Source organism: Trichosurus vulpecula, chromosome 5, assembly GCF_011100635.1.
Source record: "Trichosurus vulpecula isolate mTriVul1 chromosome 5, mTriVul1.pri, whole genome shotgun sequence".
Taxonomy (NCBI): Eukaryota; Metazoa; Chordata; class Mammalia; order Diprotodontia; family Phalangeridae; genus Trichosurus; species Trichosurus vulpecula.
In genome coordinates this window covers 203,810,779-203,833,227 of record NC_050577.1, presented here as the reverse complement: position 1 = coordinate 203,833,227, position 22,449 = coordinate 203,810,779, and the positions used below count along the sequence as shown (strand labels likewise).

General features: G+C 37.8%; 1 protein-coding gene across 8 annotated transcripts in view; it reads right to left on the bottom strand.

Annotated features, from left to right (window-relative positions):
* ERC1 (ELKS/RAB6-interacting/CAST family member 1) overlaps positions 1-22,449 on the bottom strand; it is a 404,612-nt gene that overhangs the window by 134,810 nt on the left and 247,353 nt on the right. For all 8 annotated transcript variants that reach the window (XM_036761847.1, XM_036761852.1, XM_036761851.1 and 5 more), the window contains one exon: positions 1,521-1,665. In XM_036761847.1, coding sequence (XP_036617742.1) covers positions 1,521-1,665 — 145 coding nt within the window. The remainder of the gene's footprint in view (positions 1-1,520; positions 1,666-22,449) is intronic.

Here is a 22,449-nt window from a genome sequence, read left to right as displayed (position 1 = left end):
TCGCATTTCTTTGACACAACGACTAGTACATAGGAAGTGCTTAATAAATGCTTGTTGACTGGTGGTTTGACATGACATACAAGGAGAGTTCATCTGTTATGTCTTGCTCTTATTTCATGAAAGTAACCTCCTTTTCTAGTCATCTTTTTTTTTTCTTTTTTCTGCTTTATGATGTCTTTCGTTCTTTATACCAGTCATTTTCTCTTACTGGATCCCGCCTCCCTCACCCATGAAAACCTTTGTTTTTAGCAAAGAAAAACAGTAAAGCATTATAGATAAAAACAGGAAGCTTATGCAACATTCTTCTTATGCACCTTGTTAATGACCAAAGCCTTTAAACTGCCCCCTAAAAGCTAACAGAAACACATGGCAAAAGAAATAGGCTTGATGTATGTTTCACAACTATGATTCTACTTCTTGCTAGGAGATACTTTTATGATACTGAAATTTTCCTGGTATTTAAATGAATCCTATGTGTTGTGTATGCCATTTTGAGGAAAAGGGACATCTTTGGGGACTCTTTCAGGCAAAAGTTACAGAATTATAAAGCAAACTTTTGAGCACATTTAATATTGGTCTGCAAAATGTAAAATATAAATTTATAGAGCGAATATTTCATGTTTATTCAGGTAAATGTTAATATCAGACTGAAAAACACAACTATTTGATCACTGGTACCTCCACACAATGGAAGAGAAAAAAACTCCTTTGGGAAGAGCTTTATGGCTCTGTCTAATTGCTTCAAGTGGAATGGCACAGCCAACAAGAAATAACTAACACAATTAGAAAAGGGTAGGGGATAATGATAAAGAAGAGGACAGAGTACAAAGTGATGGAAGGTGAATGGCCTAATTAGTGAACAAAACCAAAGGAGATTGTTCTGCCTCTGTCCTTTAAAAAGGGTATCTTCTGGCTCTTTGATGTTTGCAGGTGAAATGCTTTAGACAAATGTTGGCATAAAATTTTGGAAAGGACGGTGTCAGAGCTGGGTTAAGTACTGCCCATCCCTTTACCATTCCAGAATCTACCTAATCCTCAAGAACTATAAATCTTACTACAATAAAATCCTTTTCATGCCTGATGTTGCTAGATGTGAATCTTAATGCTTTTTGTGTCTTGGACCTTTATTGACAGTCCAGTAATGGTTTTGGGACTATTTTTCAGAATAATGTTTTAAAATTCACAGGCTTACAAAGCAAGCCAATTATATTGGAATATACCTCAAAATATTTTTGAAAAAAAGTTCATGGACCCTAGGTTAAGAGCCCTGTTCTATAGTAAACAGATAAGGCACCACCTTTTTTTTTTTTCTCTTCTTAATCCAGCAGTAGCACAAAATGTATTGAGGTAGGTACCTGGGGACTTGTGGCCATGCTTCTCTAGAAAACTATACATATCAGATCCAAAGAAAAGAGATCTGTAATAAAGATGAGCTCATTTACTTAGAAAGGCCAACTTGGCATATGAAATTAGAAATGAACTAAGACAATACACACTCAATACTGTCCCTTTAATCATACCTGCTGTTTCAGCTGCTGCACCAGACGATCCTTCTCACGTTTCAATGCTGCTACCTCATCTTGGGTCTTCTTCTTGGAGGAGGAAAGCTCCAAAAGAGCTATGTTAGCATCTTTTTCACTGATGGCAGCGAGGAGAGCTTCCTGCCTACAAAAGAAAGTACAGAGGCTATTAATATTCTGAACAGTACAAGATTTTTTTTTTCCCCCAAATCAATCTATCATTTGGAATGGTTGCAAAACTCTTACTTGAATGTGCTGGGCCTTAAACTGTATTTTGCATCATATGCTACATCAAAATTTAGTCCTGAGAAGTAACATTCTGTGGCTCTGTGTGCCAACACATGTACACTTACCAGTCACAGAAGTATGGAGTTTATTTCTAAGTGACTAAAGTAGTCTTTCTAGTATACAAGTAAAAAGATCATGTTGCTTACTGCTCCAAACTTCAATGGTTTTTTCCTGCCTCCCACATACAGATCAAATTCTTTAGGCTGGCATTAAAGGTATTTCAAAATCTGGCTTCATCTATAACTCACAATACTCTCCCCATGTCTACGTAGTTTGTCATTGTAACATGAATTACTCATAGTTAAGGGAACTTTGCATTCTTATTTCTCTATCTCTGTGAATGATTCTCCTCAAATATAGAATGCCTTTCCCTTTCCATCCCCATGAACATCTTATCTAGATGTCCATCAGACAACTGAAGTCCAACTAAAATGCCACCTCTTTCAAGAACCTTCCTCTAGCTACAAAATTAGAGCTAGAAGAGACCTCAGTGGTTACCTAGTTCAATCAACACCAGATATAAATCTAGGGATTTATTTGATGAACACTTACATAATATTTATTTGTATATTTATTTATATAGCATGACTACCAAGTAGTCATTAAGGTTCTGCTTAAATACCTCTCAGAAGGGGGAATCTACCACTTCCTAATGAAGCCAGTTCTACTTCTGGACAACTCTCCCACAATTTTTTTCCTGACACCAAGCTTAAATAAGCCTCAAACACCTTCTAGAACTAATTAGGTGGAGAAACTTCTTTATCTGTCTCAAAATACCCTAAAATTTTTTTATGTTCACATATTTTAATATGTATTATTTTTTTGTGTACATGTCTTATTTCTTCCCACATCTACTTCACAAATTATAACCATCTTGAGGGCAGGACCTTTATTTAATTTTTCCTCTCCACCAGCACTCAGCACATTGCATATGTTAGGATTTAAATGAAATAGTCTTTTCAAATAAAGTTGATATTTCTGGATAAAAATATAGAGAACTAGCTTTCCTAGCATCGTTAACTGGTTAACAAAAACACATTACAGTCCATACATAATGTCACAGAAATAATGTTTATGCATGCAAAGTAAGCAAGAGACCAGAAACAGACTGTCTTTCAAAAGAGCTACTGCTGCTAGGTCTCATGATCTAGCTCATAATACTGATAACCCTGCACTTACCATCTTGGGCAAATAATTATAGTGGTGTTTTGGACTGCAAAGATGAGTCTTGGCTATGATGAATTAAAATTTCTAGGGCAATAAAAAATTGGAATACCAAAATGGCTAAATTCATTTGTACTGAACTACACAGAAGCAGATAAAGATAACACATTGATAATATTAAGGCAGGGGTGGGGAACTTTCAGCCCGGAGGATACATGGGGCCTTCTAGGTTCTTAAGTGTGGTCTTTTGACTGAGTCCAAATTTTACAAAATAAATCCTTTTATTAAGGGGCCACTTGGTTTCTCATCCTGTATTAAGTCCTTAATATTATTAGAAAAAATACAGAGAAGAAAATGATAGATGGTGAAGAGAAATTCCATTTACAAACTATAGTCTGTATAAAATACTAGAGAATCTAACTGTGAAGATGCATACAGGAATTATACGAACAGAATTATAAAATACTATTTACACAATAAAGAAAGATATAAGTAATTGGGAAGATTTTAATTGTTCATGGGTAGACCAAGCCAATAAAATAAAAATGACACTACTACTTAAATTAATTTACCTATTCAGTACCATAGTTATCAAACTACCAAAGGATGATTCTTTTAGAGAGTTAGAAAAATAGTAACAAAATTTATCTGGAGGGAAAAAAAGGTCAAGAATATCAAGGGAACTAATGAAAAAAGTGGGAAAGAAGAGACTCTCGCAGTATCATACCTGAAACTCTACTACAAAGCTGTAATCATCAAAACATGAGTAACAAATAGAAAGGTTGATCAATGAAACAGACTGGGTACACAATATACATGAGGAAATGAGCACAGTAATCTAGTATTTCGTATACCCAAAGAACCCAACTACTAGGGCAAGAACTCACTATTTGGCAAAAAATGTTGAGAAAACAGAAAAGTAGTCTGGCAGAAACTAGGAATAAACCAACATCTCACACTGTAATCAAGGTAAACTCCAAATGGGTACAGGATTTAGACATAAAGGGTAATATCATAAGCAAATTAGGGGAGTATGGAAAAAACTACCTGTCAGATCTGTGGACAGAAGTGATACAGAAGTTTACAGGAAGTAAAATGAAAATATTTAATTATATTCAAATCAAAAGATTTTGCACAAAAAATCCCAATGCATCTAAAATTAAGGGAAGCAAGAAATGAGAAAAAAAATCTTTGCAGCAGGTTCCTCTGATAAAGGTCTCATAGTCATAGTTATTTGAGGAATAAGACAGATGTGTTCACATAATATTAATGGGGAAAGACAACACATTATAATCAAACGATACTGGTAACTTTTTGTAGGATGAAAGATACTAAATTCTAAAATCTAGTGAAGGATACTTGGTTTTCCAGAGGGAGATGGAATTTTCAGGAAGACAATACAACTGACTGCTAGATGCACCTATTTCAACTGTTGCCTTCTCTAAAAGTAACTGAAACCTGGAATTTCAGTAAATGGATATGTCTAAGGCCAGTTTTCCTCAATCACCTCAAAACATCAAGAAATGTACAAAATAAAGAAAAAGAACAACAAGAAGGAAAAAAAAGAAATCTCAATAAAAAATACCTGATAGGCAAAAAGGAAGGAGATTAAGGAAATGAATTTGCAATAAAGAGGGTAAGTTGTGAAATTGGTCTAACCATTTTGTTAGAAAGTTTGGAATTATACAAGATAAGTTACAACAATGATAAATGCAAATACATCTTTCCATTCTGTTACAGAAAAACCAAAAGCCTCATATATTACTACTTGTTAACACTTAGTTTAACTGTACTTTATGAGTTCTTTGGGTGATACTAGATGTCTGCTGTGTCAATATGAAACAATAAAAAATAAAAGTAACAACTCTTTAGTTGACACTAAAAACTTGACAATCTGGAAGGTAAAAATTCTGACGAAGCTTCTTAGTGCAGACATTATGATGGAGATGAAAGCTTTAAAAAAATAACTACAAGAAGCTTAACAAATTCAGGTGTTTTTTAAAGATTATATGCAACCAAGGAAGATCTGCCAGTTGTGTTAACTCTGATTTGGCTTCCCATATATCCCTGAGGAACAATTTACATCAAAAAAATGTGTCATAAGCTCCAAATAAGTAAGAACTGTGTGGTAGGAATTATTTTTATCTAGGCTGGGCTGGTACTTAAAGGGATGTGAGAGAAGCTCTTTGGCTTCCTTCCCAAGGCGGCATAGAAGATCTAGTCTATGGGGATGTGTGGTTGGAGGTTTTAGCAGAATTCTTCAAAACACCTTCTTGACCTAGAGTGACCAGTTGCTGTTGTGAATGCAGAGGTAGAGAGATGTAGCTATTTTATCTAAATGTCATTTATCTAATGTCATTTCATTGCATTTTATGATAAAGAAATACTTCATTTCTCAGTCTACAGGAACTCATTAAACACCCATCATTTGCTAGGCACTATGCTATGGGCTGGGGATAGAAGACAGTTCTTGCTCTCAAGGTGTTCACAGTTTAATGAGTGAAACAGCATGCAAATGACTATGCATAAACAAGATACTGATAGGATCAACTCCAGAAAATCTTAGAAGGCACTAATATTAAGATTAAGACTCAGGAGGGTTGGAGCCAAGATGGCGGCTGGAAAGCAGGGACTTAAACTCTCCCGCAAATCCCTCCAAACACCTGTCAAAAATGGCTCTGAACAAATTCTAGAGCTGTAGAACCCACAAAATAGCAGAGGGAAGCAGGTCTCCAACCCAGGATGGCCTGGATGGTCACTGGGAAGGGTCTATTGCATGGTGCTGGGAGCTGAGCACAGCCCAGCATGGGCTGTGCCAGGACAGACCAGACCGGGAGTCAGCTGGAGCAGGCTGTAAGGCCACAAATCATTGAGCTGTGGCAGTTACCAGATTTCTCAACCCACAAACCAAACACCAGGGTAGTGGGAAAACTGCTGCATCGGGTTAGAGAGTGGTCAGGCCCCAAGCATGGGAGCGGCGGAGGTGGTGTGGTGGTGGCAGCAGGACGCTCCTGTAGCTGCTTCCAGAGCTCAAGCATCAGCTGCTTCCGGAGTCCTTGGCTCACACAGTGGGAGGAATTAAGCGGCAGATCAGAGCAGGAGGGCAAGGAGCGCTTTGCTGGCACAAAGGTAGCTTTGCCCTGCTTGGATCTGGGTCACAATCCTGGTTGGCTGTTCTTGGGGGAGGAGGAGTGCTGCTGTGGCAGAGCTTGCAGTGACAGTGGAGTAGAAGTAGCTCTGAAAACAGCAGCACAGTACCTAAAGGTTGGGACAAAGTACTCTCTACTCTATAAGCAGTCATACCCTGGCAAAAGTTCAAAGGTCAAGTAGCTGGCTGGGAACATAGCCAGGCAGGGAAAATGGATTCAGATTGAGACTCAGACTCTAGAATCTATTTTTGGTGATGAAGATCAAAACATACAGCCAGAAGGAGTCAACAAAGTCAAAGACTCTACACATCAAAAGCCTCCAAGAAAAATATGAATTGGTCTCAGGCCATAGAAGAGCTCAAAAAGGATTTGGAAAAGCAAGTGAGAGAAGTAGGGGAAAAATTGGGAAGAGAAATGAGAGTGATGCAAGAAAACCATGAAAAACAGGTCAATTACTTGCTAAAGGAGACCCAAAAAAAATACTGAAGAAAACACCACCTTAAAAAATAGACTAACTCAAATGGCAAAAGAGCTCCAAAAAGCCAATGAGGAGAAGAATGCCTTGAAAGGCAGAATCAGCCAAATGGAAAAGAAGGTCCAAAAGACCACTGAAGAAAATACTACCTTAAAAATTAGATTGGAGCAAGTGGAAGCTAGTGACTTGATAAGAAATCAAGATATTATAAAACAGAACCAAAGGAATGAAAAAATGGAAGACAGTGTGAAATATCTCACTGGAAAAACCACTGACCTGGAAAATAGATGCAGGAGAGATAATTTAAAAATTACTGGACTACCTGAAAGCCATGATCAAAAAAAGAGCCTAGATATCATCTTCCAAGAAATTATCAAGGAAAACTGCCCTGATATTCTAGAATAAGAGGGTAAAATAGAAATTGAAACAATCCACCGATCACCTCCTGAAAGAGGTCCCAAAATGCAAACTGCCAGGAATATTATAGCCAAATTTCAGAGTTCCCAGGTCAAGGAGAAAATATTGCAAGCAGCCAGAAAGAAACAATTTTTTCTATTGTGGAAACACAATCAGGATAACACAAGATCTAGCAGCTTCTACGTTAAGGGATCGAAGGGCTTGGAATGATATTCCAGAGGTCAAAGGAACTAGGATTAAAACCAAGAATCACCTACCCAGCAAAACTGAGTATAGTGCTCTGAGGCAAAATATGGACTTTCAATAAAATAGAGAATTTTCAAGCTTCTTCAGTGAAAAGACCAGAGCTGAATAGAAAATTTGACTTTCAAACATAAGAATCAAGAGAAGCATGAAAAGGTAAACAAGAAAGAGAAATCAGAGGGGATTTACTAAAGTTGAACTGTTTTGTTTACATTCCTACATGGAAAGGTGATGTTTGTAATTCATGAGACCTTTCTCAGTATTAGGGTAGATGAAGGGAATAAACATATGTATAGACAGAGGGCACAGGGTGAGTTGAATATGAAGGTATGATATCTAAAAAAATAAAGGGGTAAGAGAGGAATACATTGGCAGAGGGAGAAAATGAGAGGTAGAATGGGGTAAATTATCTTACATAAAAGTGGCAAGAAAAAGCAGTTCTGTTTGAAGGGAGGGGAGGGCAGGTGAGGGGGAATGAGTGAATCTTGCTCTCATTGTATCTGACTTGAGGAGGGAAAAACATACACACTCAATTGGGTATCTTATCACACAGGAAAGTAGGGGGAAGGGGATAAAAAGGGGGGATGATAGAAGGGAGGGCACATAGGGGGAGGAGGAAATCAAAAGCAAACATTTTTGAAAAGAGACGAGGTCAAGGGAGAAAATTGAATAAAGAGGGACAGGATAGGATGGAGGGAAATGTAGTTGGTCTTTCACAACATGAGGATTGTGGAAGTGTTTTACATAATGATACACGTGTGGCCTATGTTGAATGGCTTGCCTTTTTAGGGAGGGTGGGTGGGGAGGGAATACAATGAAGGGCAAAAGATAATCCTTGCTCTCAAAGAACTTGCAGTCTAAAATGTGTAAAAATTAATCACCTTTGATGTTAGTTTGGTCCTCCAAGCTGGTGGTGAAAAGTAGCAAAGGTTTATAAAGATAATCTATTGTAATACTTATTATAAAATTTGACCTTTTCAATTGAAAGACTAGATTTCAAAAACTTATAGAAATATATCTAACTTTCTCTACTAGTATACCCTTCACAGAAGGGAGTTATTTACTTCATTTACTACCAATCTTTGGAAAACAAGGCCCTCTCCCATTCGACTGTACAAATGTAGAATGATTCTGACTTTTCAGAGTTCAGTGAGGATGCAGACAGCCCTACAAATCATGTTCCACGGATGATCTGTTTTTTTTCCCGAGTAGAAACCAATTTGATCTCTTTTTATTTTAAAGTAGATGACTATTTTGGCATTTCAAAGGCTTTCACAGACTAAAGCTTGCTTGACTACGAAACTAATTAAACCAATTCCACAACATGCTTGAAAGGCAGGTGAAGAACCATTCTCTGGTAAAACAGCTGCCTTTGTCACTCTCTATTCAATAGACTCCATCCAGTGTGATTCCCTCTTAGCTCCAGTATCCTTTTAAAGCCATTCATAACCTGGTCCCTTCTTCCACTGTTCTTACACCTTACTGCCCTCCACACACTCTACTGTCCAGTCACACTAACCTTCTGGCTATGACTTCCTCTGTCTCCTATGCCTGGGACTCTCTCCCTCCTCATTTTTATCTTTTTCTTTTCTTGGTTTTCTTTCAAGTCTCAGATAAAACCCTACTCGCTAAGAAGCCCTTCCCACTTCCCTTAAGGCTAGTGCCTTCCCTCTGAGATTATCTCCATTTTTTTGTATGTATTTTGTTTGTACATAGTTGTTTTCATATTCTCCCCCTCTCCTCCTCACAATCTAACCACCTCCCCCTTAGAATTTGAGTTCCTTGAAATTAAGAACATTTTTGGGGGGCATTCCTTGTATCTCCAGTGCTTAGTACAATGTCTAGAATGTATATAAATATATACCTATAAACATACATACTTTTTACCCCCAATAAAAAGATGAGGAGTTCTAATAGAAATGAAAGGCAGGAGCAGCTTGGTGGTACGGTCAGTAGAGCATCAGCCCTGGAGTCAGGAGGACCTGAGTTCAAATCCATCCTCACATACTTCACACAGTTACTTGCTGTGTGGCCTTGGGAAAGTCACTTAACCCCAATTGCCCTGCCTTCCCCCCTCCTTCAAAAAAAAAAAAAAAGAAATGGAAGACAGTTTTAAAAGTTAGTTGTCTTTTTTTCATTCTTAATGGGTCGGGGAAAAAATGTTCTGGAACATTTTTTGCACCTTTTAGTCTGGATTTAAGTACCCTATCCTGAAAGTGTCCTTTTGACTTTTTCTCCTCTTTAACTTAGAGAAGGAAGCTTAACTCTTAGAAAAAAGCTTTGAGGAAAGAAGGTACAAATAGCCTTGAGGAAAGAAGGTACCTTAAGGTTAATGCAAGTAAAATTCGAAATTCTTTTGAGAAAAAAAAATAGCATTATTTTTGAACAGAAAAGGTTTGACTTGCCTGACCACAGTGTGCTAATCTGAATGACTTGGCAGAATTTAATTGCCTAGTAAATACTAAGCAAAATCACCTACAGGCATTAGAAAGAAACAAAAGATAGCCGCACACTATTCAGTGAGGGGATGTGAAATAACACACCAAACTGGAAAGCACTTTATGTAGTAAAAAGAGAAACTGTGCCTATAAACCTGAACATTTCACTTCTGATCACTCAGTAGCAAATATTCTGTAAGGAAACTGAGAAATTTTGTGTAAAAAAAAAAGTTTAGGCCAAATATAACTCAAAAGAAAGTCATTATAATCTGAGCACCAAGGGTGGTGTGTTTAGATATGGCAGGTTCCAGCCAAATTCACAGAAAATTTCACTAATTTACCAAAAAAGACAGATTCAGTAGAGAAAAAAGGAAAAAAAAAACACACTAAACAGTAGATCTGGAACATGAAACATGATTCAAAAGCAGAGAAGCATAAAGTTAAGAAATTAGCTGTAGTGAAGGAAGTAAAAGGGTAAATTGATACACAGAGCAAGGGAATTCTGTGATTTGTAAGAGAACCAATTTAGGTTAATCCATCAAAAAATAAAAAGGATTAAAAGAAATTAAAGATGGTTTAAGCTGGAGCAGTACAGTACTGAAGCTCAATATTAAACTATTCTTAATTTTTCAGAATACATCTAGGTGGTGTAGATCTGGAGCTGGGGGTTCAAATCCCTCATTAGCCATACTTAGCTGTGTGACCCTGGGCAAATCACTTACCCTCTGTCTGTCTCACTTTCCTGATCCTTAGGATAATAATAGCACCTACCTCCCAGGGTTGTTCTGAGGATAAAAATGAAATAATATTTTATAATATTTGCACTTTGCAAAGTCTCAAAGCACTGTGTAAAGAATGCTTGCACGTGTGTGTGTGTGCATATGTGTATGCATATCTATATAAAATCATGATCTCATGGTCAAAATAAGTGATAAAGGCAAAAATATTGTAAGAACAGATTATTTGTAGAGGAAATAATCATTTTTTAGGGGAAAGGATCAGGGAAGAGATGGCACTTGAGTATTAAAGAAGAAAAAAATTCAACAAGCTGAGATCTGGAAGAAGTACTTTCCAGGCTTGCTTAACATAAAGAAGCAGGAAAATACAAGAAGACATTAGGAATGATTAGGACTTAAATCTAGAAAGGAATGTAGGATTCATATAGTGGAAAAGCCAGGTGAAATAGTCTGACATTTATCTTTTAGGGTGGCACACAGAATTACAAATATTAATAGGTACTGTAAAGGAGGTCCATTTACATTTCCAAAGAATTGTGTATTTGCTCCTCTAAGGGTTAAAGAAGTTCCGCAATCAAATTAGAATGAATTAAAAGATAAGTTATTTGCTAGATTAAAGGACCAGCCATTCTTGGTGCCTTTTAAATAGTGACCTTCATTAACTTTCTCAGTCAATACAGCAAAAGTTTAATTAGTTACAAAACAAGCCAGTTATGGAGGAAAAGCCAGTTCTTTTTTTTCTTTGCATTTAATAGTATTTTTTTTTTCCAACTACATGTAAAGATAGTTTGCAACATTTATTTTGCTAAGTTTCTGAGTTTCAAACTTTTCTCCCTCCCTTCCTTCCTCCCTCCCTCTCCAGAGCAAACAATCTGAAATAGGTTAAACACGTACAATCATGTTAAACATATTTCCACATTAGTCATGTTATGAAAGAAGAATTACAACAAGGAAAAAACAACAAGAAAGAAAAAAAAAGTGAAAATAGTACGAAGAAGTCAGTTCCTGAAAGGGAATTGGCTCTTTGCCTTTTCCCTTGTGCCTCTTCCAGAGTAAGTGTGGAGGGAGAGATTCTTCTCTTCACCCCATCAGTAATGGTATCTTACAGCAAAGAAGCTTACCCCTGCAGAAGACAGCTCACCGGCAGAGAGCTGGTTCTTAAAGTCCACTCAAGACTTGCCTTGAGGTTTGGAGAGTGGCAGGTCTAGGGATCATCCCAAACGTGATAAGGTGATTGATCCTGAGCCTTTTCTCTCTACATATCCTCACATTTGGGACTCTCAGCTACTATAGGTTTAAGTATCATCCTCTACACAGATGACTCCTAAATCTGTTTCTAGAGCTGAAATTTCTTCTGAGTTGTAATCATACATCACGAACTTCCAGTTAAATACTTCCCACTTGTTCCGGTGGAATCTCAAATTCGACATGTCTAAATTGCAATTCATTACCTTTCTACTAAATCCAACCTCCCTTCAAATTTGTGTTTCTATAGGGTGAGCCATGATGTTTATCATTAACTAGGTTTGTAATCTCAAGACATAACTTTTCCCTCTCCCCACGTTCCATAATCAATAATTTCCCAAGTTTTATAGATTCACCATTCACAATCTTTCATACATCAGGCCCCTTTTCTCCACTCCCATGGCCCCCATTTTCATTCTGACCCTCTTCAGACCTTGTCTGGACTACACTAATAGCGTCCTTTATCAGTGGAATTGTGAAATTTATCACTATGTGTCTTGGAGTTCAGAGCCTAGGGTTTTTTCCTAGTGGTGACCTGTGGATTCATTTCATTGGAACTTGGATTTTCTATGTTCAGAAGTTCAGGGATGAGGAACCTGCGGCCTCGAGGCTACATGTGCCCTTGAGGCCACAGGTTTCCCACCCGTCTAGTTTCTTACATTATGGTGTTCATATTTTTTAACTCTATGCATTCTATCTTTCAGATCAATATGTTTTGCTTGTGTGTAGATGATATTGATGATATTTTCTTTTAAGGCATTGCTTTTTGCTTTTCTTCTTCCATATTATCTTTTGGTTCTTTGCATTTGCATTCCTAAATAGTTATGCTCTTATTTCTTTGGTGAGACTGGCCAACAAAGATTCAAGTTTTTTTTTTTTTTTTATTCAAGTATTTAGGGAGGATTAGTACCTCTGGTGTGAGGGTTTGCTGAGCCCTTTTCAGGGCTGCTTGTCTACCTTTTGTTCATCTGTCACCCAACTCTCACCCGTGGCTCCAAAAAGCATGTACGACAGCCACACCCTGGTAAAACTGTCTTGGCAGAGAGGCTGAACTAGGCTGAGGGTCACTGACAGGCTTCAAACCTATCAGTGAGTTGGGGGGTGTCTTCCCCAAGCATGTGAAGACTTCTCCTGGTGGGAAAGGGCAATAAGAATAATCTGTTCCACGGGCCGTGAAAGCAGTTGAAGCAGGTGCTGTGGAGCACTTAGAGCTTTGCCAGACAACGAACACACCAAGGTCATTTGCTGCATTCCAGGACATCACTCATCTTGACTTCTGTCTTGCCACTGGACTTCAGTGACTCTGGAGGAGACAATGAGACTGATGACTTTGTGAAACTCCATCTAACTTAAATCCAATTCATGCACAAGTCACTCCACATGTCACAAGTTACTCCACTCCATGATGCCATTGGTCCTCTTTGAAAATGAAGTACAAACAACAACAGTGTGCTCTGCCTCATCAGGCGCTGATTCATTTTCCTTTATCTTGCAATATTTATTCACAAATGTTTGGATTCTTTTATCTGATCCAGAAGCCATGTTCCCTTCTCTTATTAATATCTTCCCTGTTGGTTTATCTGCTTAGACTCACGGTCTTTCGTTGAGCTTTATTTCTCCTGAGATCTTTGGTAATTTCAATCTTTTTTTCTTATACTCTCCTACCTCTTATTTTTTGATTCCTTTCCATTTGAGTGCGGTTTCCCTGGGGGGTTAAACCTCAAAGCCATTTCAGCCTCCTCCTACCTATTCACCAGCCTCAGTCTCTGCCCCACATTCCTTCTGAAGGTAAAGAACTTGCCCTAGCTGGATGCTAGGTTCTTTTGCAACCTCAGCCTTAGTGGAGTGTCACAGAGCAATCCACCGAGTCCTTCCCTAGTTCTTCAGTTCTGAGCTCTGCTGTGACAAAGAGTACTACCACACTGCTGTCCTTGCCTGAGGAGGCTTCTGTCTTTTGATTTTATATGCATTGGGGGTGGGGTGGAATATAATTATGTCGCAAGCCCATGAGTTGCATGTGAAGTCCTACTGCCAGGGCATTGTGAGCAGTAGGGGAAGGGGGAAAAGTCTTCTCAGCTGTTGCTTCATTTTATTTTTACCTTATTATTTTACCTCATACCTGGTGTCCTAGTCTGTGGAGACAGTTGGAATTGCTTTATCTTTTGCATACAATTCCTATTTTGGCAAAGCTTGGGAAGTCATGAGGATAGAAGAGAATGTCAAGTGCTTCATCTGGTCATTTATGTGACCTAGAAGCATGTAATAGCCTTCTAATCATTCTCCATGCTTCAGTCTGTCCTTGACCTAATCTAGTCTCCAAAACAGCTCCCAAAATAATCTTCCTAAGACACAGGTCTGACTATATCACTCTCCTCCTCAGAAACTTATAATTGTTCCTCATTGGCTATAGGGAGAAAAAAAAAACCTTAGCCTGGTGCTTAAGGTCCTTCATAGTCTAGCCCTCATCTACCTTTCCAGACTTATTTCATATTGCTCCCTTTCACAAACCACATTTTAATCATACTGGACTTCCAGATGTTCCCCAATGCTCTGGCTTTTTTCTGGGTATCTGCATAAGTCTGTGTAAGTCAAGAATGTTTCTATGCAGGGGCACTTCCTCTGTGGAAGCCCTCCCTGATCTCCCTAAATTCTTAGGGTTCTCTTCTACCTCAATATATTTGAATTTGGAAGAGAAACTCCTTGAGAGTGGAGACTTTCATTTTTATATACATATCTCTATCTCTTATCACTAATACTTTGTACAAAGGGGAATTAGGAGAACAGGATTGTGTGATTAAATGTGAGAGAACTGTGATTTCATTTGTGTTGGCAATTCCTTTTAAAATGTCGTAGAAACTCTTTCCAACAATGTAGACTTAAAATTTGTAACTTTTAGTCTCAGAAAGTTACTTAGGAGAACTGAAAGGTTAAGGATTTATCCAAGATCAAAGAGAAATTACGTTCTCAGAGGCAGGATTTGGACCCAGGTCTTCCAGATTCCATAGCTGGCCTTTTACCCACTATCTTGCTCATAGTAGGTGCTTAATGAACAAAGCCATGGATCAAAAGTTCTCACTAAAGCTCATATTAAATTTCGACTCCTGTATTCTTTACTAAATCAAGCTGATAGAATTTCTCCAATATGACTGTTCCACTCATTAACGCGGATTGTAACTATTCAATACCTTGATACATGCTCCTTGAGGGTGGTATGGCAAAAATTTTAATTTAAAAAATTTTAATTGTGGTAGCCAAGAATTGGAAAGCAAAGGGATGCCCATCAATTGGGGAATGGCTGAACAAGCTGTGGTATATGAAGGTGATGGAATACTATTGTGCCATAAGAAATGGGGATGATGCAGACTTCATAACAACCTGGAAAAACCTACACGACATAATGCTGAGTGAGCGGAGCAGAGCCAGGAGAACGTTGTGCACAGCCACAGATATGTGGATTCCGTGAGGACCAACCCTGACATACTGCGCTTCTCTCAGCAACCTAAAGGGGCAAGGACAACTCCAGGGGACTCACGATGGAGAATGCTATCTTCATTCAGAGAAAGAACTGCGAAGTTTGAATACAGACTGAGGCACACTACTACATGCTCGCCTTTTCTGCTTCTCTTTTGTTTTTGGTTTTGGGTTTTTTTTTTGTTTTTTTTTTTTGGTTCTGTTTCTTCTTTCTCATGATTCATTCCATTGGTCAAAATTCTTCTCCACGACTTGACTAGAGCATAAATTAATTCAATGCGAAGTTATACATGACAGTTATATGAGACTTCATGCCGTCTTGGGGAGGGAGGGGGGAGGGAGGGGAGAAAAACTGGAACTCAAAACTATGTAGAACCGTGTGTGGTAAACTAAAAATAAATAAAAAAATAAATTAAAAAAAAAAAGAGAAAAAAAAAATTTTAATTAAACTTTAAAAATCATTGCCTTTGTGGTCAAACTTGTGGCAAACCTCTGTGACGAAAGAAAAATTGGAACCCAGACCAAAGAAAAATACAATTCTTCATGAGGTTCATACCTAAAGTCTTTCCAGTTTGGTATAATCCAACAAAGTTTACCTTCTACCAGAACCCTCTTTGAGACGTCAGAGCACTTCAACAGACCTTTAGCACAAGAATTTTTCTGCTCAATCATAAAAATGTTTCAATTTCTGTGAATGTGTATACACATGTATCCATGTACATATTTTCTTTTTAATCCTCTAGGAAGAATAACAATAATAATAAAAATAGGATAATCTTTTCTGAGTGCTTAACAATTTAAAGAGATCCCAATATTGTCTATACTGTGGGCTTTGATTTTACTCTAGTAAGTATTTCTGGAGTTCATTTAGAATTTCCCTTCTGAAAGCTTCACATATCTACATTTTATTTATGAAAAATAGAAACTAAAGAAACATATCACTAACATGAGATGATCGTATTTGCCAAGGGTGAGAGCTAATTTTTAATAAAAGTCAAAGAAAAGCTACATCATAGTCCATAAAAAGAAGACAGTAAAATATTCACATGTGTTCAGTGACCTGCAAAATGGCTCTCAAGCACAGATGCCTAATCATTGGAAAGTAGTGTCATCTTCTGATGTGTGTTTCACGACCATCCCTCATCACTTATAGATAAAGCTACAAAGCTGGAGTCATGAGTGAGTGAGTTCAGTTTAATCAAAAGGACAGTATCAGTGTAAATTGTTGCCATGGCTAGAAAACCATCAGAGAGGGAGCTGAATGCAACTTCTAATGTGGAAATGTTTTATCAATCAAGCAGAAGAATTTATGAAGCATCTACTACCTGCCAGGTACTATGCTAAACACTGGGGATGCAAAGATGAAATGATTCCTGTTCTTAACAAATTTACATTCGAATAGGGGACAAACTAAGTCCATATATAAATATATACAGACTATATTCAAGATGAACGCAAGGTAGTTTTGGATGGCAAGCCCAGAACAGCTGTGGGATGGGGAGGGTGGGGATGCAGTCACCAAGTCCACAGAAATTTATGAATACTTTGTTATTTATCAAATCCTACGCAGGATCAGGAAAAAAGGCAGTGCTTGAGTTGTGACTGAAAGGAAACCAGAATTTCCAAGAGGCAGAGGTGAGTAAGTGTAAGCCAGACAGAAGGAAGAGCCACTGAAAAGCCAGAGAAATGAAACACTGAGTGATGTGTATTCAACATATTGCTGGATTTTGCCACCCTCTTCTGTTATGTGAATTGATTTATATATAAAAATGAAAGTCCCTACTCTCAAGTTTATATTCTAAATATCCATTTGCACTCATCATATATATTCCCACCACCGCATCCTCTTATCCCTTTTTCCTCTTGCTCCTTATTCCCACTTCATTTGTAAAGGGAGTGATGAGAGGAGTGTGCTCAGCACCAGACTTCTGTGCTTCTCTCTTTCCTTCCTGCCCTTTTCCTTTATTCTCTCAAAACAAATAAAACAGAACAAAACTACATCCAAGCCATGTGAATATTTTAAGTTCCCTTGTGACTCTTGAAGACTATGGGATCCAGAGGGGTCTCTTTTCCCCAACGTAAGCACTTTTTCATTTTGCCCTTTCTCTTTGCTGAAATGCTTTACCTCTTCAGACTTCACCTATTTATCATGTCTATATTTCAGAGATTTTTATCCGGGTCTGGTCAAATCATCAAGAATGCTTAAAAGTCTTGTTATTAAAATGCTATTTCCCCCCATGTCCCACCATGAGTTATACTCTGTTTTGCAAGGTAAGTTGGTTGTAAGCCTTTAGAATATGATATTCCAGGATTTTTTTTCTTCTTTATAGTAGTTGAGACATAGTCTGACGTGATCCTGAATGTGGTTCTCGGGCCCTTTCCTTCTGGTTGCTTGAAGTATTTGTTTTTTCTTTGACCTGAAAGTTCTAAATTTTGGTTCTAATTCAGCATTCCCCACTTCGAGTATCTTTCAGGAGGGGACCATTGGATTCTTTCTGTTACATTTTGCTCTGTGGGTCTAACAGATTAAGAAATTCATGATTTCTTGAAATAGGTATCCAAGACTTTTGTTTGGTCATGGTTTTCAGGGAGTCTGATGATTCTTAAATTAACTCTCCTTGACTTGTTTTCCAGGGTAGTTATTTCTGATAAGTTGACGTATTACATGTTCTTCCATTTTTTCAGTCTTTTGACTTTATTCTTGTATTTCATATTCTCTAATGAAGCTGCTTAGTTCTATTTGTTCCTTTTTTTTTACAGGGAGGTCATTATTTGGACAATGTTTTTCATTTTTTATTACATTCCCCCCTCCATTTTTTCCCTCAAGAGTTCTAAAATCATTATTTATATCTTGTGTCATTTCTCCCAACCACAACAAAGCCATTCTTTGCTCTGAGCCTCTATTTGCAGTTGTCTAAAGGAGTTACTCTCTTGTTCAGGATTAACCTAATGGGCTTCTCTTATAGGAATTTTTAAAAATGATAGTTTCTATTTTCTTCTCATGACTCTTATCGGCTTCATGACTGGTATTTTGGGCTAAGGTACAGGCTCTATCAACTACGCTCTTCTTAGACTGGAGTGGACAGGCCCTATTTGGTCCTATCCCCTCTATAGTCTGGATACTGCTACTACTGCTGCAATTCTGAATGTGATGTTTGGAACCAGGCCCCATCCTGGTTTCTGTATCCTCTCTTAGCAGTCCAATGCAGGTTGGCCTCAGTCTTTCTCCTTCTTCTTTTCCTTGAACAAGCCCAGCTAGGAATTAGTTAAATCACCTAATATGGGCCTGACACAAACCAAATGGACTTTGGAGGTAGTTGGTATCAGGGCTCTTAAAAGGCACCTAACAGAACCTGGTCACTGAGCTAGCTTTGTTTCAGGAATGCTGAGCAGTTGCTATAGATGCTCTCTATGTCCCATCTCCCCTCCCCCCCCCCCCCCGCCCCGATCCCTCTAACAAGCTAGAGCTAAGATTGCACTGGCTTCAGGCTCCATTTACTAGAGCTCATGCAAGCTTTCTATCTCTTCTGGAATTTCTTTTGCTATACCTTCTGGTCCTGGTTATAATGTCTAAAGGCAGACAAAAGAAAGGAAAAATAGAGTGTTTATCTTCCCCATGGCTTCTCTGTAGAAGAAGCATAGGATTTGAAAATTTGGGAGATATATAGTTATTATTCTTTATAGCAGCTTTTTTTGTAGTGGCAAAGAATTGGAAATTGAGGGGATGCCCATCAACTGGAGAATGGCTGAACAAGTTGTGGTACATGAACGTAATGAAATATTATTGTGCTATAAGAAATGATGAGCAGGCAGATTTCGGAAAAACCTGGAAAGAGTTATATGAGCCTGATGCTGAGTGAAGTGAGAAGAACACTGTACACAGTAACAGTAACACTGTATAAAGATCAACTATGATAGACTTAGCTCTTCTTAGCAATACAAAGATCCAAGACAATTCCAAAAAACTCATGATGGAAAATGCTATCCACATCCACAGAAAGAACTATGGACTCTGAATCCAGATCAAAGTACAATATTTTCACTTTTTTTTGGTGCTTTTTCCTTTTTGTTCTGATTCTTCTTTCACAACATGACTAATGTGGAAATATATTTAACATGATTGCATAGGCACAATTTATATCAGATTGCTTGCTGTCTTGGGAAGGGGGGAGAGGAAGGAAGGAGAAAAATTTGGAACTCAAAATTTTAAGAGAAAATGAATGTTGAAAACTATCTTTACATGTAATTGGAAAAAATAAAATACTTTTAAAAAAAGAAACACATAGTTATTTTTGAAAATATAAATTTCAAAAATTCAAAGTTTTCCAACACAGTGAACAATTGTGATTCTATTCTCTACTTAAACATACAATGGAACAAAACTAGCTATAAAATTTTTCTTAGTATTAAGTCTACTTTAATATAAAACTAAAAAACAGAACAATTCCTCTAAATTCTATTTTCTTGTCACGACTGGCTACATACTGTTTTCTTGATTAATTCCAGAATTCTTCCCTTGACTCCATACTCTTCACAATCCATTATGAAAAGGAAAAAAAAATCTAGTGCCACCCACTAAAACAGTACAACAGTATGTGTTCTGTGTGTGTGTGTGTGTGTACACATATACCACATATTATATGCATGTACACATACATATCTTTTTTGGGAGGGGGAAGGATTATACACACAAACACACACACACATACATATAAATCCCTATAAAGACTAGCTAGCTTTATCCTGTTTCAAGGTCAGTGTGCATCTAATGCCAGTCAGTTGTTGTAGAGATGCAGCACATTTGTTAAAAGAGGACTGGATGAAAAACTATGGATAAATCAATGCAAATCCATCATAAATGGAAAAATATCACGAAGTGAATATACCAACGCCTGACTCATTGCACTACTTTCACACATGATTTTGTTTACATGTAGTTCTACCAAGTTCTCTAGATATATACTTTGATTTCCTTCTTCCTCCTATGTCTCTGTTCACACATAATAATATCTCTAACTCCTCTATCTCCTCCAACTGTTTAAAAAAAAAGCTACTCTTTCTTCAAGGTCCATCTTAAGTGACATCTGTTCCACATGAATCCTTGAAGCCTCTCTTCTCAGCAGAAAAAGACCTAATATATTCTATTTTGTATTATGTATTACCTACATCACTTCTTTTCCTCCCTTTATGACAGCAAGTCATGTTTTTGTACTACTTTCAGTGCCCAATGTAATTCTTTACACATATTAAGGGCTCAGGTTGAGTTCAATATGCCTATGTCCAAACTGCAGTGTATATATTCTGTATAAGAATTATACTATGTTGTATATATACTGGGCATAAATGTCTACTGTTAAGATTAACAGCTGGCACTAGTTTCCTGGTTCTTCTCTTACCTATCTAACTTCACCTTCGAAGCCTACTTCATTGCAATCCAATTCATATCCACTAACCTTAGGTGTCCTACAAAGTTCTGTCCTGGGCAGTCTTCTCTTTCTAGACTAATTCCCTTGTTGATCTCATCAGCTTTCATGGATTCATTTATCATCTCTTTGCTAATGACTCTTACATCTGCCTACTCTGCCCTCTAGTTTTGCAACTCCAAAAATAGAAATATCAAACTGAATGTCTTTAGACTTCTTAAATTCAACCTGTCCAAAACATCTCAATATCTTTCATCCCAAACCTTTTTCTTTCTTGTTTCCCTGTGGTAGAAGGGTACCAATATCCTTCCAGTTACCCAGGCTCACAAGCTAGGTGTCATCCTCAACTCTTCACTTTCTATCACCCCCACCATCACTTATAGTCAGTTGCTGAGGCCTGTCAATTTTGTCTCAAATATGCTTTTCTTTCCTCTGACACTGCAGGCCCTCATCACACTAAGTCAGAATTCTTTCAATAGCCTACTAGTCGATCTGCTTGCCACAAGTCTTCTCCACTCAAGTTCACCCTCCCCTCAGCTGTCAAAGTGATCTTCCTAAAGTGCAGGTCTGATCACATCACCTCCCTCCCCCAATAAATCTGATGCCTCCCTATCATCCCCCATATTAAATATAAAATCTACTGTTTGATGTTAAAATTCCTTGATAACTTCCTCCCCCCTTTTCCAGTATTCTTTGATCCAGTGACACCTACCTCTTCGCTTTTCTTTAAACAAGAAACTCCATCTCTAGACTCCAAGCATTTTCACTGGTAGCGTCTCACGTTTAGAATCCTCTGCCCCCTGGCCTCTTTGGTTTCCTTCAAGTCTCAGTCAAAATTCCATTACATCCTCTTTTTCTGATCCCCCTTAATGCTATTGCCTTCCCTGTGAGATTATTTTGAATTTATCTTCTCTCTCTCTCTCTGTATGTGTATGTATGTATATATACATATATACACACACATATACATACAGAAAGAGTATATATACACACATATATATACAGGGAGAGAATAGACAGAGAGAAAGAGAGAGGAGATCAATTGGATGTGTGTGTGTGTGTTTCGTATACAGATATTTGCATGTTGCTTCCTTCTTTAGATTGTGAACTCCTTGAGACCATGAACTGTCTCTTGGTATGCCCCCAGTGTTGCCTGGCACATAGTAAGTAATCAAGCAATGTTTATGAACTGATTGACATAGTACAAATCAGTGAGCTTCAGGACAGATGGCCTCTAAGGATCCTTTCTAGCTCTAAACACTATGATCTCATACCCCACTGCAGCTGGCTTATGAGACTTGGAAATATATGCGGATCACATGAAGTATTTGGAATCTGAGTATGGCTCCTATTACTTATGGTATCCTCTAGCTGCATCTCCAGCAGGGTTGGGAACTGGGAACATTAAGGAGTATCAGGGTATTAGAAAGTCAGCTAAGAACCACAGAGGGGAGGAAGAGAAAGAAGAGTCTCTTTAAAGTTAAAATAATCCTGCACAGCGAAGAGAAGAACCTTTTACAGAGCAGCTAGGAGTCTTAAATAAGAAAGTAATGCTGAACAGATGCCACATGGAGGCAGCAGAGGCTTAGAGAGGATCTGAGCATGAGGATGGTCTTAGGATGAAAGGGACAGGATGATACAATACAATGGGGGAATCTTTATTTAGTTTTGGTAAAGATTTCAGTTGTATGAACAACCTAGTGACATTCTACTGTTATTTTTTCTTCTCTTTGATCATCATCATTATCATCACCACCACCACCACCACCCAAATTACACAAGCTAGGATTGTGGGTTTTATGTAAATATTCAAAGATAAGTAGTTTTTTTTTTAAATCTATTTTCTCTGAAGTCTGAAAGAATAATTTAATGATCTCAA